At 45.6% G+C, this 12,057-nt stretch overlaps 1 protein-coding gene across 6 annotated transcripts in view; it reads right to left on the reverse strand.

The window, feature by feature from the left end:
- Positions 1-12,057, reverse strand: part of LOC142572185 (adenylate cyclase type 5-like) — a 308,272-nt gene that overhangs the window by 22,628 nt on the left and 273,587 nt on the right. For all 6 annotated transcript variants that reach the window (XM_075681117.1, XM_075681118.1, XM_075681116.1 and 3 more), the window contains 4 exons: positions 5,598-5,695; positions 4,306-4,390; positions 304-432; positions 92-199 (listed from right to left, as the gene is read on the reverse strand). In XM_075681117.1, coding sequence (XP_075537232.1) covers positions 92-199; positions 304-432; positions 4,306-4,390; positions 5,598-5,695 — 420 coding nt within the window. The remainder of the gene's footprint in view (positions 1-91; positions 200-303; positions 433-4,305; positions 4,391-5,597; positions 5,696-12,057) is intronic.

Consider the following 12,057-nt stretch of genomic DNA (forward strand, 5'->3'; position numbering starts at 1 on the left):
TGCAGTAAATACGGCACCTCCGTCGTTTCAGTGCTACGCGAAGCCGGAACTCTCATTCTCGGACATCGCGTCGTTCTGGTAAGCCACTCACCTCAGGCACGTTCACGTAGTTCTCTTGCATACACGTTGCGTTTGCTACCATCGTGAAATTGTCGTCGTAGTACCAACACGACGCGACGTCCTCGGATTCGGGCAAAATCTGCAAGAAAACCAACAAGTATGTCTTAGCACATCAGCACACGGTCAGTGCTCCATGCGGTAAGTTTTCGTGCGATATCGGTACACGAAGAAAACACCACTCACCGCCGATGTCATGCAGCCGACGTACACAATGATTAAGATTACAATTGAAATAACTTGGCTATGCAATCTGTTTCCCGTGAGTTTCTCGGAAATCTTGTAACACTTGGAAGGAATCACAGCTGTGAAAAGCTAAAACAAATGAGAAAAAAAAAGCAAGCAGGAGAGTATATTAAACACAGGCAGAACGCATTGCTGGCACCGTCCACGTGTCGCCATTTGTTCCCTTTACGAGTAGAAAACATTTACATTCGCATGCCTGCACAATAATTCGAGCAGCAATGAATGCAGACGCGTGTTCGGATGCAATGCAATTCCAGAAAATATACACATAAGCCGACATAATGGAACGATTTCTCTCGCTCAATCCCATTCCTTCCTTATCGCGAACGACTTAGTACTGGCGTATCCTGAGCTGTAACGATGACATTCCAATGCTGTTCCGTTTCACACTTCAGTTCTCCGAGCGGCGCTCCGCCCCCAACGTTATCACAGCGGCATCAGCCAGCCGTGAACGGTGGATGATAAGAAAGGAATAGGATCGAGTGAAAGGAATAGTGGTACTTCTGTGGACTCCTACACACACACACACACACAAAAAAATAATAACGAGACAGCGAGAGAGAGAGAGAGAGAGAGAGAGAGAGAAACTAAGAGAGACAGAAGAAGGAGCAGAGAGGGGGAGCGAGATACACTTGCCAACGATCCGCGCAATACATATGAGGACAGCCGTCAATAACTGCGGACATAACCAAGCCAGTGAAAAGCCCATATCAGTTACCTACGCAAGGTATTCCAACAACAAGGATAAATACTCCATAAAGACGAACTTGGCGCTGTGTTGCTGCAAGCAGGGCAAACACGCTTTGATGGATAACGAACCGGAACGAGCGCAGACGGAATCCCGGCGCAGCATGTCGACCGGGTGCTATTTACGGGGCGGGTCATATAAATTTCCTATGGGCAAACGCGGACGAGCTCGCTTCGAAGAATCGAATGCGCCGCTTGTTCAAACACGCTCGAGCGCCAGATATGACCGCGGTCACCGAAATGCCCTGAATAATACGTGGCACAAGAAGCTGTCCGCCAGTACTGTGTGCGCACTAGCATGGTGCTTTACGCATTGATACGACAATATATATACGCGAGCAATAACTTCAGCCGTAAACAAGAAGTTTTGTCGAATCACACGCGGCACGGCACCAACGTTAAGATAATGTCTTTAAGCGGTGACCCAGTCTGTCTTGCCCTAATGGTGTCAGCGGGGTCTGCGAAGACGAAAAATATTCTAGCAAAAAAGTTACACACTCGGCTTTACAAAAGTCGTGTACATGCGTAGACGTTTGCGTTTGGAACGGCCGTTGGCCTATCGTGATGGCGAACGAGATGATAGCGGAGTCGCAGGTAAATGGCAAACAGAAGGAAACTTATTGCAATGCCTTATCCTTGTATTGCGTAATTTTAACAAGTGTCCGTTACACACGTATTAGAGTGTCTGCCTCACTGTTCCACCGTATTCAACTAAGCAAACATTATATATTGACCCTTTTCGCGGAGCAGTTAGTTCTAAAAAAAGATATGGCACTTTCGGCTGCCCGCCGTACGTCGCCTCAGCGATAGCGCACGAATAGGAACCCATTACCGCTTCTATACCTTGCTTCTGTGTGACGAGCATGTCGGAAATGCAACTGAGTTCTCGCTAACACACTCTGCTCCAATCATGCTGTGCTGAATCATGTGGATTGAGGACGCGTGCAGTAATTGGCTGCAAAAAGAGCGACTGGCGTATTAAGGAATGGAATGAATATGCGTGGCCAAGTTCGCGGACCACTGCTGCAACTGTCCGTATTTTTTACCGGCACTTCGAGATGTACGGCTTTCCTCGAGTATACAACAATTAGCTCATCCGCCAGCGTTGTAGCGCTAACCTTCAGAAAGGTTTCAGCCCCGGAACGTCGGCGAGAGTGAGTACTTCTCGTTAAACAATGACTAAGGGAGTAGCACCGCTTCCTGTCAGAGTAAGTTTCGCGCACAGTATCTACACACATTCACCTCAACTGGAACGGTCACTCACGCCCATTCTATCGCCGACGTGTCAAGAATAAGTGAATAGGCACACAGTTGAATATATATGCCCTATGTACGCACAATAAATGACGGACTACACCGACAGCACACGAACGGTCGAAGCTGAATGTTTCGTGACGGTCCGCAAGAGTAAGCAAGTTACTGGCGAATATAGATCTTTGCTATACAAGATATCACAATGTACAAAACAGCTACGTTTCAAGCCTTGTGCGCGCCAAGAACAAATCTAACGGAACTCAGCACACTCGCTAAGATTAGGCAGAAAATAATCACATAGTGACCGCATCGAGGGCATTTTTTTTTTACTGAGTCAGGAACGTGACAAGCCGCTGCTTCAAAATATTTGCCAAATAAAGAACTAAGATCAAAGCACTAATCCTGATTCAATTCGTGAGCAGACAGTTAGGATAGCTTGGAATACATATTTAGTCCTGCTTTTAGAACAAGCACCATATACGCTACTCGCGCCGTTTGGACATAGCTTAATCAGCTCCGAAAGCGCTTTTGCATGTTCTCTGAAGCTGTGGTCAAAGCTTCGTGTCACCCACCCAGTCGCCAACTACGATATCTTCCTAAACAGAGGTTTGATAAGCCATACCGGCGTCCTACAGATCCACTGTAAACACGGAGGCAACGGAGGCCGTTGAGGCAAGCAATGAACGCGGCACCACGTGATCAAACATGGCAGCGCCCAAGGGATAGCCGCGAAAAGGGTCTCTCTCTCTCTCTCTCTTTATATATATATATATATATATATATATATATATATATATTTGAAGGCCGGCTCGTCACGTCATCTAGCATGTACTTTAGCGACGTCATCTAGTAATCGCCGACACATTTCAAGCGCAATGCCGGTGACGCTTAGCGCGTTCGTTTTTGTGCAAAGTATGACCGGATACGAGAAAGTTCACCTGCTTCAATGACGCTATGTCACGCGACGCTCATGCCTGGACGTTATCCCAGGGATCTTAGCCAGGTCTCAGTGAAGCTTAAGTTTTGCAACTTCATTCCAGTCAAAACCATTCCTTTATTGGATTTAGCAAAGCTTGATTTGATTTGACGTTATACGAACAGAATGATTGGTGAAGTTGGTTGATATGCGTTGTTTGTGACATGGCTGCACGTCGTTCTTTGTGCCATCACGGCAGTCAAGTAAACGGTCGATTAACCTAAGTAAATGTAACACGGTGGCAAGAAATTCGCTAACAGGGTTTCATGTGCGTCAAAGTGAAATGGAGGGCACACTTGCAAAGAAACGAGCGGCGTAAGTAAAAGAAAACACCGAGAAAACTTTCGCCGCAGCATTGCAAGAAAAGCAACTGCGCAAGGTGTGAGTAGATGTAGTGGTGTTTTACACCACTCGCCGCCTTTCAGATGGACTGCTACAGATGAAAAGTCACGGCCTTGAACCTGTTGTTTCGTAAAAATTTCAATACATACTGCCAAGAAGGTAAAGAGAATGGAACGCAGAAGCGGCATCCCAGAGGTCAACCTACAAGGCTGAAGGCTGCGAGTCGGCATTATATGCCTCTGAAACGGGACTGTATATGAAAAGCGGGGAGAAGCTTTGCCATACTGCAAAAAACGAGCACTACGTTATAATATGCAACGCGCCATATTAGTATATCGTTTATTTGTGAACAAAAGTAGGAGTATGAGTTTTCTTGCTGTCCTCGTAGTCTTATAAGCTTTTTATCTTTATTTCTTTTATTTCCTCCGCGAACACGGCCGTGCTCTGTTGGCGTTTCGTCGCTCCGTTCTAAGCTTTTGACAGTGTTTTGTGTCTTCATCATATATCTTTTTTATGCGTTCCAAGCCAAGATTTAGGGATAGCAGGCTTTTTCCGTGGCCCAAACTTTCCAAGTTTCACTTCTAATAAAAAAGAGAAGGAAGGAGATGAGTGAGAGTTGTTACCTCTAGATGCAGGCACAGGATGATACATATAACCATAATTATAAGGGCGATTCCTCCTATCTGGATGAACACCCGGATCCACGATCTGCGAAAAAAAAAAAGGGAATTACAACAACAAGAACGTTGACGGCAGTGGGAGTTGAACGAACGACGAGCGGCCGACTTGTTTCTCTAGCGACCACCAGATTCTGCGCATTCTAATCACATTTTCCTTTGTTTTTCTTCTTCATCGAGTTGTTTACGCTTGTGAGTGTCCGCCCGCCAGAGAACGCGAGCTGTGAATATTAGCGTTGCTAATAGGACGAGCACAGCTATAAACGTCACTTCCACTGAGGCTTTGAGGCGATAGGAATAACACAGCTGCCGAAGTTTACGGTTGAGTAAACAATTGCCAACTACGTTTTATTTTTACAACTCTTTCGAATACTTCTCGTTCGTAACTGCAGCGCCAATATAGTGTACTGATTAGTCGCTGGAACTCCCGGTGTTTTCATAAACTCTGCAACGTCTGTTCGTAACCTCTGCTTTTGCAGAGATGTCGGCTGCGTATACTTGCAAACAGTTGCAGTTTCATGTCAATCAATCAATCAATCAATCAATCAATCAATCAATCAATCAATCAATCAATCAATCAATCAATCAATCAATCAATCAATCAATCAATCAATCAATCGACCAATATAGGCAAAAAGTTCAAGCTCTAATCGTGCGGACAGCGAACGACAGCGTGGCACACTTCTCAAACAAAATGTAATAACTCGGTAGCGATTCTGAGCCTGTGAAGTTAACGAGCACAGTTATTACGAATACCCGCACCTGCTGCTTTCACAATAAATTTGCGTAACTGTGGTTACCGAACACAACTAAGCATGATGTACAGTCGAACACTGGTAAGAATTTTTTGGTTGTGTTCTTCGTGCACCCACTTTATCCATGAATTATCAGTTAAATAATTGTCGAACCAGAGCACGTACAATCTCGGCACATCGAGAGTAACAAATATGTTTACACTCTTTTTTGAGATCTCTGGGGAAAAAAGCAAGCCACAAGCACCATCTCAAAAGAAGTGCACAGTCTTCGAAACCACTCGCTTATGTGGGATTTGACGGTACACATTCTACTCGATAGCATAAGCAGCGAGTCATAACATGCGAATTCTGGAACAGATGACACAGATGCATCGAGTCGCATGACGCGAAGCTTTCTGCCATCGTAATGACCGTTTATTTTTTTCTCGCACCAATGTAGAATGAAGAAAACGAAAACGAAAATATGGTTCGAAGAATACTTACAAGTCCAGTATGATCATGTGTATGATAAATATGAACACCAGCACAACTTCCGCACACACGATGTACACGCCCAGCATCGGATCCGGCTCCTTCATGTACTGTGGACAAGATGGAAGAGGGTCGGGGAGCAAGACATGTGACATAAGTACGCGTGGCCGACAGACAGGCAGATAGATAGATAGATAGATAGATAGATAGATAGATAGATAGATAGATAGATAGATAGATAGATAGATAGATAGATAGATAGATAGATAGATAGATAGATAGATAGATAGATAGATAGATAGATAAATAGATAGATAGATAGAGAGAGAGAGAGAGAGAGAGAGAGAGAGAGAGAGATGTGCATTTATTTAAAAGTGGCAGGCTGACTCCTCGAACGGGAGTCGGCTGCTCCGAAACTTGTAAGCTATTGCAGCAAAATTCTAACAACTTTATGGAACAGTAGGCGATGTAAACATCAACACAACATACGTTACCCTACATTAAACTTATTTACAATAGAGCGCAATATGAGTAATTTGGCTCGATAAGCGCCATCTATACGGTCAGCGAACCGCGGCGACTTTACGAACCAAGCAACGTTAACGCACTATACTACGCGTCTGACGCTGCACCATTCGACAAATACCGGCGAATTTAGTGAGCGATAGCACCAACATTTTTCACAAAGTTTTGCAGCCAGAAAGAAGTTCTTGTCGAGAAACAGCGGTCTACTTTGGCCGCGGGATTTCAGAGTGGCAGCATACGTATCTGTACTTTAGCAAACAGCGCAAATAGCGGGACAGAGAAAAGGCCGGGGCACAAATTTTTTTATTGGAGAAAATCGATCCTGTTGTTATGTAGGAGCCTCTGAACATTCAGTGGCGAGCGCTCACTCCTTAAGGCTCTGAACATGTGGGCGACGAGACAACAAAACAACACCGCTGCTCAGCTAGAGGTACGGAACAACAGGACTTTAATGACAACGGCTTCTGAAGCAAGGAATTGAACCGCATTAATTCACTCGCAATTGCAGAATTGAAGGACAGACGTACCTATAAGTGTAATTAAATAAATAAAAGCAATGCCGAGTCAAACTACTGCGAGTCTCCTGGTATAAGGCAAAAGTGCGCACGCACGCACACACGCAAGTAATGCAGACCGCAGTCGGTCATTTAAACTGCCATATGGTCGAGGAAGAAAGTACTACAAGGACCAATTGCACGCGGCGCGTGTCACGGTTCCATTTGGTCATTTGTTTTCAAGGTTGCCAGAGGCAGTGTTCTGTTTTTGTCTTTTCTTTTGCCGTTCCTTGAGACAAGCCTATTTGCACGTACATCTAGTTCATTCTTTGCTCAATACGTGACGGTGCGTTGCCGAGAAATACTCGGGAATTTCGCCCGATCGACTCAGGTGCAAAAGATCCCAGGGCATTGTGACCGACAAAGAAGGAAAACGGGGAGGGAAAGCGAGGCACGGGTGTGGACCTTCGCATACTGAAAGCCAAGACGGCGACGGTTTCGCGCAGTCGAGTGCATGCGGTACGCCTTATCACTAAGAACTTTAGTGAAAAGCCGCCGATGGCGGGCCTGTCAGTTCGGAAACTGCAGCGAACAGTGGCGCCTAATTTTGGTGCACAGCCATAGTGCTTAACTGCAGTACTTCGCTGCGCTGCCAAACTGCTCCACTGAAACAGCAGCGCCTAACACCGTATTCCGCGTGCGCCATAAAAGTGTTAGCAGCAGTAGTGGTAGTAGTAGTAAGAGTTAGTAGTGGTCCTAATAACTAGTGAATAGTAGTAGTAGTAGTAGTAGTAGTAGTAGTAGTAGTAGCAGTAGTAGTAATGATGGTGGTTCTTAAGGAAACGAACGAAAGGCCTGGTAACTTTCTCTATAACTGTGGACACCTTAACGCTGCAATATGACAGAGGGGAAGAGGAGGGGGGGGAGAAAAAAAGTTGGAAAGTGATGGGCCCTCAGGTGCACGGGCAGGCGGGTAACCGCAGGGTGGCGGTGTAGAGCCTAAAATTTTAGTCAAGTTGCATTGCCTAACCGTACTGCGCGACAGTCCAAACGAAGTGTTAATTTGCAGGGAGCAGCTGGTAGTATACTTGCAGCGAAAGCTGGGACTCGGGCCCGCCATGGCAACGAAAGCCTCCAGGAAGAGAGCCCGTTCCGCCCATTGTCCAGCGCTAATAACTTTGCACGCTAAATGGAAGGATCACAAAAGAATTAGCGGCACACCGTATAGGCGAGCCTTCCTCCCTTCCCCAAGACGTGTATTCGGTTCTTGTTTTTGATGGACTGACGCGACCAGCAGCTTTTTCTGCACTGCCCAGAGTTAATGAACTGGTGTGTAAGATTTCTTTCTTGTATAGCACAGTTATAAAGAAAAGGAATAAAGGTCAAACGTGATTACACTGAGGGCTGGTGTTTTCAATTATACCCCACATTGGAGCGAGTGAGTTCCAAGGATTCGGCGCACTTAAAATTAAACAAAGAAACTCAGCTAGGAAGGAAAGCTTTCATGTCAAATGAAGATAAGCAATTTCTCCGTGCGCGTACATAACTTGGTTAAACGCCAAACGTCCCAAGAAAGTGATTTTGAATCACTTCTATTGCTTCGAAGGATGGTTATCTTTTGTTTGCTTAAATTAATTTTTTTTCCGTTTGCGGACAATCGTTCTTTCCATAATCGATTGAGGTGGCCATGCAGGATTTTCACGAGGGCGATTCATAATGTAATGAAGAAAGTGACTTGTCTCTATCGAAGCACTGCAGTTGTTGCGGTTGGAGCGGTTTCTTGGGAGGAAATTAACCACGGATCTATATTCAGTCATTATTAAGTGGACCAGCGGTGCACATGGTTGGCCTGCATATGAAAAGGGCGAACTATTTAGGTACGACGCTACATAGGCGTTCATGGTAAAAGAACGTGTAGTCGATGCCGACGAGCAAGGAATAGCGAACGTTACTCGAAATGATCAGAAAATGCACTGACTCTACGAACGAAAATGACAAACAAAATTGCTTTTTTGCTCTTACAATCGGGCCTCAGATTCAAACCTTGTTATTTTCAAAGCAGCTCCACGTGTTTATGCAACCAGAATTGATTTTTCACGGTTATTTGAAGCTTCAGATGTGAAGTTGCATGTGCTCAAGGCAAAAGAGTGGACGAATGGGCTTATTGTGGCAGAGGATGCTTGCACTGAATTCAGTATAATAATATTTCACGCTTCTGCAGAAGATTGACCACAGCGTCAAAACTGACGTCAAGAATTTTCGCAGGGGAACTAGGAAAGGTCATACTTCAAAAGCCAATTTGTTCCTGTTTCTTTTTTAATTGATACAGATTTATGCTTTACTATATCAGCTTGACGAAGGTAGGTCCTCCTATAGAAACGTTGGTAAGCCTTTCTGAGGCACCTTATCCCTGTTTGTAACCTTTATACTGTAATTAATTTGATGATTCGGGCAAAGTTGTTCAGTATTAACTACGTTGTTCCACTTTTCATGTGACATAAACAGCATGCGACGCCATTTCCAGGCGCTAACGTCTTGCCGCGTACGCACCTTTCGCGTCAAAAGTCCGAAAATCATAAAGCGCGTGGCTGCTATACATTGCTGTCGTGTTGTGCAGCCGCTGCTTGCTACAACTTACGGCTATTCCAAGCTCTTGAGAATTATGAGAAGTGTGCTAAACCTTGCATGCCTTCAGAGCTCGCGGATTTCTGTATAGAAAGTTCGCTACGATACTGGGGAACAGTTGATATCGCGCGTGGAGTGGCTTTAGAACTGACACACTGCAGGACAGCGCATGAACAAGATTGACTGAACGTCGATGCATGTCGTCTCCAAGAGTAGCAACAAGCTTAACCTGCTTTGGAGAGGCACCTTAGCGTGTTTAACGCTAAGGTGCCTAGCGTACCTAGCGTATTTAACGAGTGCATAACGGCGCGTGCGCGATGTGCAATCAGGCCGCGACGGAGTTACTCCAATGATACTTGAAAGCTGCCAGAAACTCGCCGAGCTCCGGTCGTAAGACAACCAGTGTGACGCTACACACTTCCATGCATTGTACAATCGCAACCACCGCAGCGGTTAAACGGGTATTGCGTTCTCGCGTTGAGCACGAGTTTGCGTAATTCAATTCCAGCCGCAGGGGCCGCATTTCAAGAAGCGGGCGGAGTGCAAGAAAAGCACTAGAATTCAGTTACTATATTCTACTTCTTTGACTCAAATACTACGAAAAGGAGCAAATGAACCCACGGCTTCTCGATACGTTGAGAGAAATCCATGCGAGCCTGAGGAGAACAAGCTCCTGGAAGGTTTTTGAGAGAACTTCGGCGCCCCCTGAACTCCTTGAAACTCCGCAATAACATCGACGCTCTCTGAAAAGAGCGGTTGTCTTCGAGTGTATGTATATATATATATATATATATATATATATATATATATATATGCGACGCGCGACTGCTTGAAAGCTTCGCGCGGCCGGCACGATCAGAAGCGGCTTTGCCAGCGACTCGCGACTCGTGCTGCTTCGCTGCATGCGATGGCGTGTTTAGTCGAGTTCATCTCGCGATTTATAGGGTCGCGTGTCGAAACAATACGTGCCGGGGGTGCTATTAGGTGTATTTCTGGGCGTAGGTGCTTCACCAGTACCGTTCTAACATAGCACTAGCTTCGAAGTCAGGGAACGATTGTCCGAGTGCATTCGAGGGAACAGTCACGAAATGAAGAACGCATATTCCGCACTCCCGCACAATGCTACCCTCTTTTCGTTTCCTTGAAGCGCTACTCTCACGTGTGTTTTTGTTGCATTTCACATGGGATAAAAAGAAAGAAAGAAAGAAAGAAAGAAAGAAAGAAAGAAAGAAAGAAAGAAAGAAAGGGAAGCTCGTACGACGCGACGCCTTTGATCTCTGAATTGCAATATCCCTCAACACGCACGAAACTGCGTGACCGCGTCCAGCTGCCGCCACCGCGGCATTAAAGCCACAAAAGGCCACTGTCAACCAACCGCAGCACCAAACCGTGCGTTACGATTGTGGGACTGTGCCTGAGACCAGCGCGAAGTGGCACAAGACAAATGAACTTTCTCTACAGTGACCTGCTCTTTGCTCACGCTATTAATCGAGCTTCGGTGTAATACCGCTGATGGGACTAAAGAAAAAAGAAGGCAAGAGAAAAGGTTAAACAGAGGGCACGCCGATGTGTAAGAGCCGCACACTCAACTCAAAGTGTACTTGAAAGGGTCTCAAAGGCCCCTCGAAAAGTGCTTGCGGCGGCTTTTATAGAATACGTACTCGCTTTACCGAGCACATCATTATTTCCCCCTACTCTGGCCATTCGAGCCCCGCTGGATGACACAGTGACAAGCTTCGAGCAGTACGTAAGACGTCGGCAATTTCCGGCGAGTCATGCTTATAACCACTTTCGGCGACAGCAAATTATATTCACTTTCGGTCGCAAAAGCGTTACGGGAATGAAACCCTGCCTCTGCGGGATATGCTAACCCGCGTCTTTCAGCGCTGTGCATCCAGTAATGATCCACGCAGACGTCCAAATCAACGTGCGAAATAATCTAAGCGAAGGTGTGCCTAGCCCCAGCATCAACACCGGACAAAAAAATCTGGGGTTGAGTTCGCAAAGCTTTTCGTTCGTATGCGCTCTTTGCCATTGCCCGGCCACCTCCGCTAAAAGCAACTCTGTCATCAGGATAGCATGGAATTATTTATTACGAATAATTGTAGCCTACGAACCTTTCATTAATACAGGTCACGATCCCCATTCGCGAGGCATTTCGCACGTTATAGCGATTCTCAAGAACGGGCGCTGGACAAACTTGATAGCTAACACATTTCTTACGAAAGAAAAAAAAAGAGTTTTGCGTATTCCAGCCTGGAAGCAGCAATGTATAACGTAAACTGCAAGGAATAGAGTCTAAAGTCATTGTACGAAAAAAAATTAAGACAGCGTAGCACGTAACGTCACGAGACGGAGGCAAGAAATCCTGGCCTATCGGGAACAAGATGTGGAGACGGAAGAGGGAAAGCGGGAAGACCCCGCCTATCGAGAACGAGCTAATGTGAGAAGTTAATGTGGTACGGATAATGCACGCCCAGACTTTTATTGAAGCTTTCAACAGGCGATGAATAAAGAATGCACTAATAAAAAGACCGTCGTCATTGTGTCGCAAGCTGGGTACGAAACTTCAATAGTTCTTGTTATTCTCATTGTGGACTCATTCGCCGAGGCTCTCATGAACGTGCGTCCAACAATCTCCCCTGGTTAACTTTCCTGTTCTTGCTTTTTTTTTTATCTCTCTCTCTCTCGAGAACGAAAAAAAAAGAAAGCAGAATTGCGCGGTCTTGCAGAATCACAGGCCAATTTTCGGCAGAGCTGTTTTTTTTTTTTCGAGCAGTTGGATTACATTTTTCAGTTGCCTGCAGTTAAAGCACACATTTTAAACG

The sequence above is a fragment of the Dermacentor variabilis genome, chromosome 2, assembly GCF_050947875.1.
Source record: "Dermacentor variabilis isolate Ectoservices chromosome 2, ASM5094787v1, whole genome shotgun sequence".
NCBI classification, from domain to species: Eukaryota; Metazoa; Arthropoda; class Arachnida; order Ixodida; family Ixodidae; genus Dermacentor; species Dermacentor variabilis.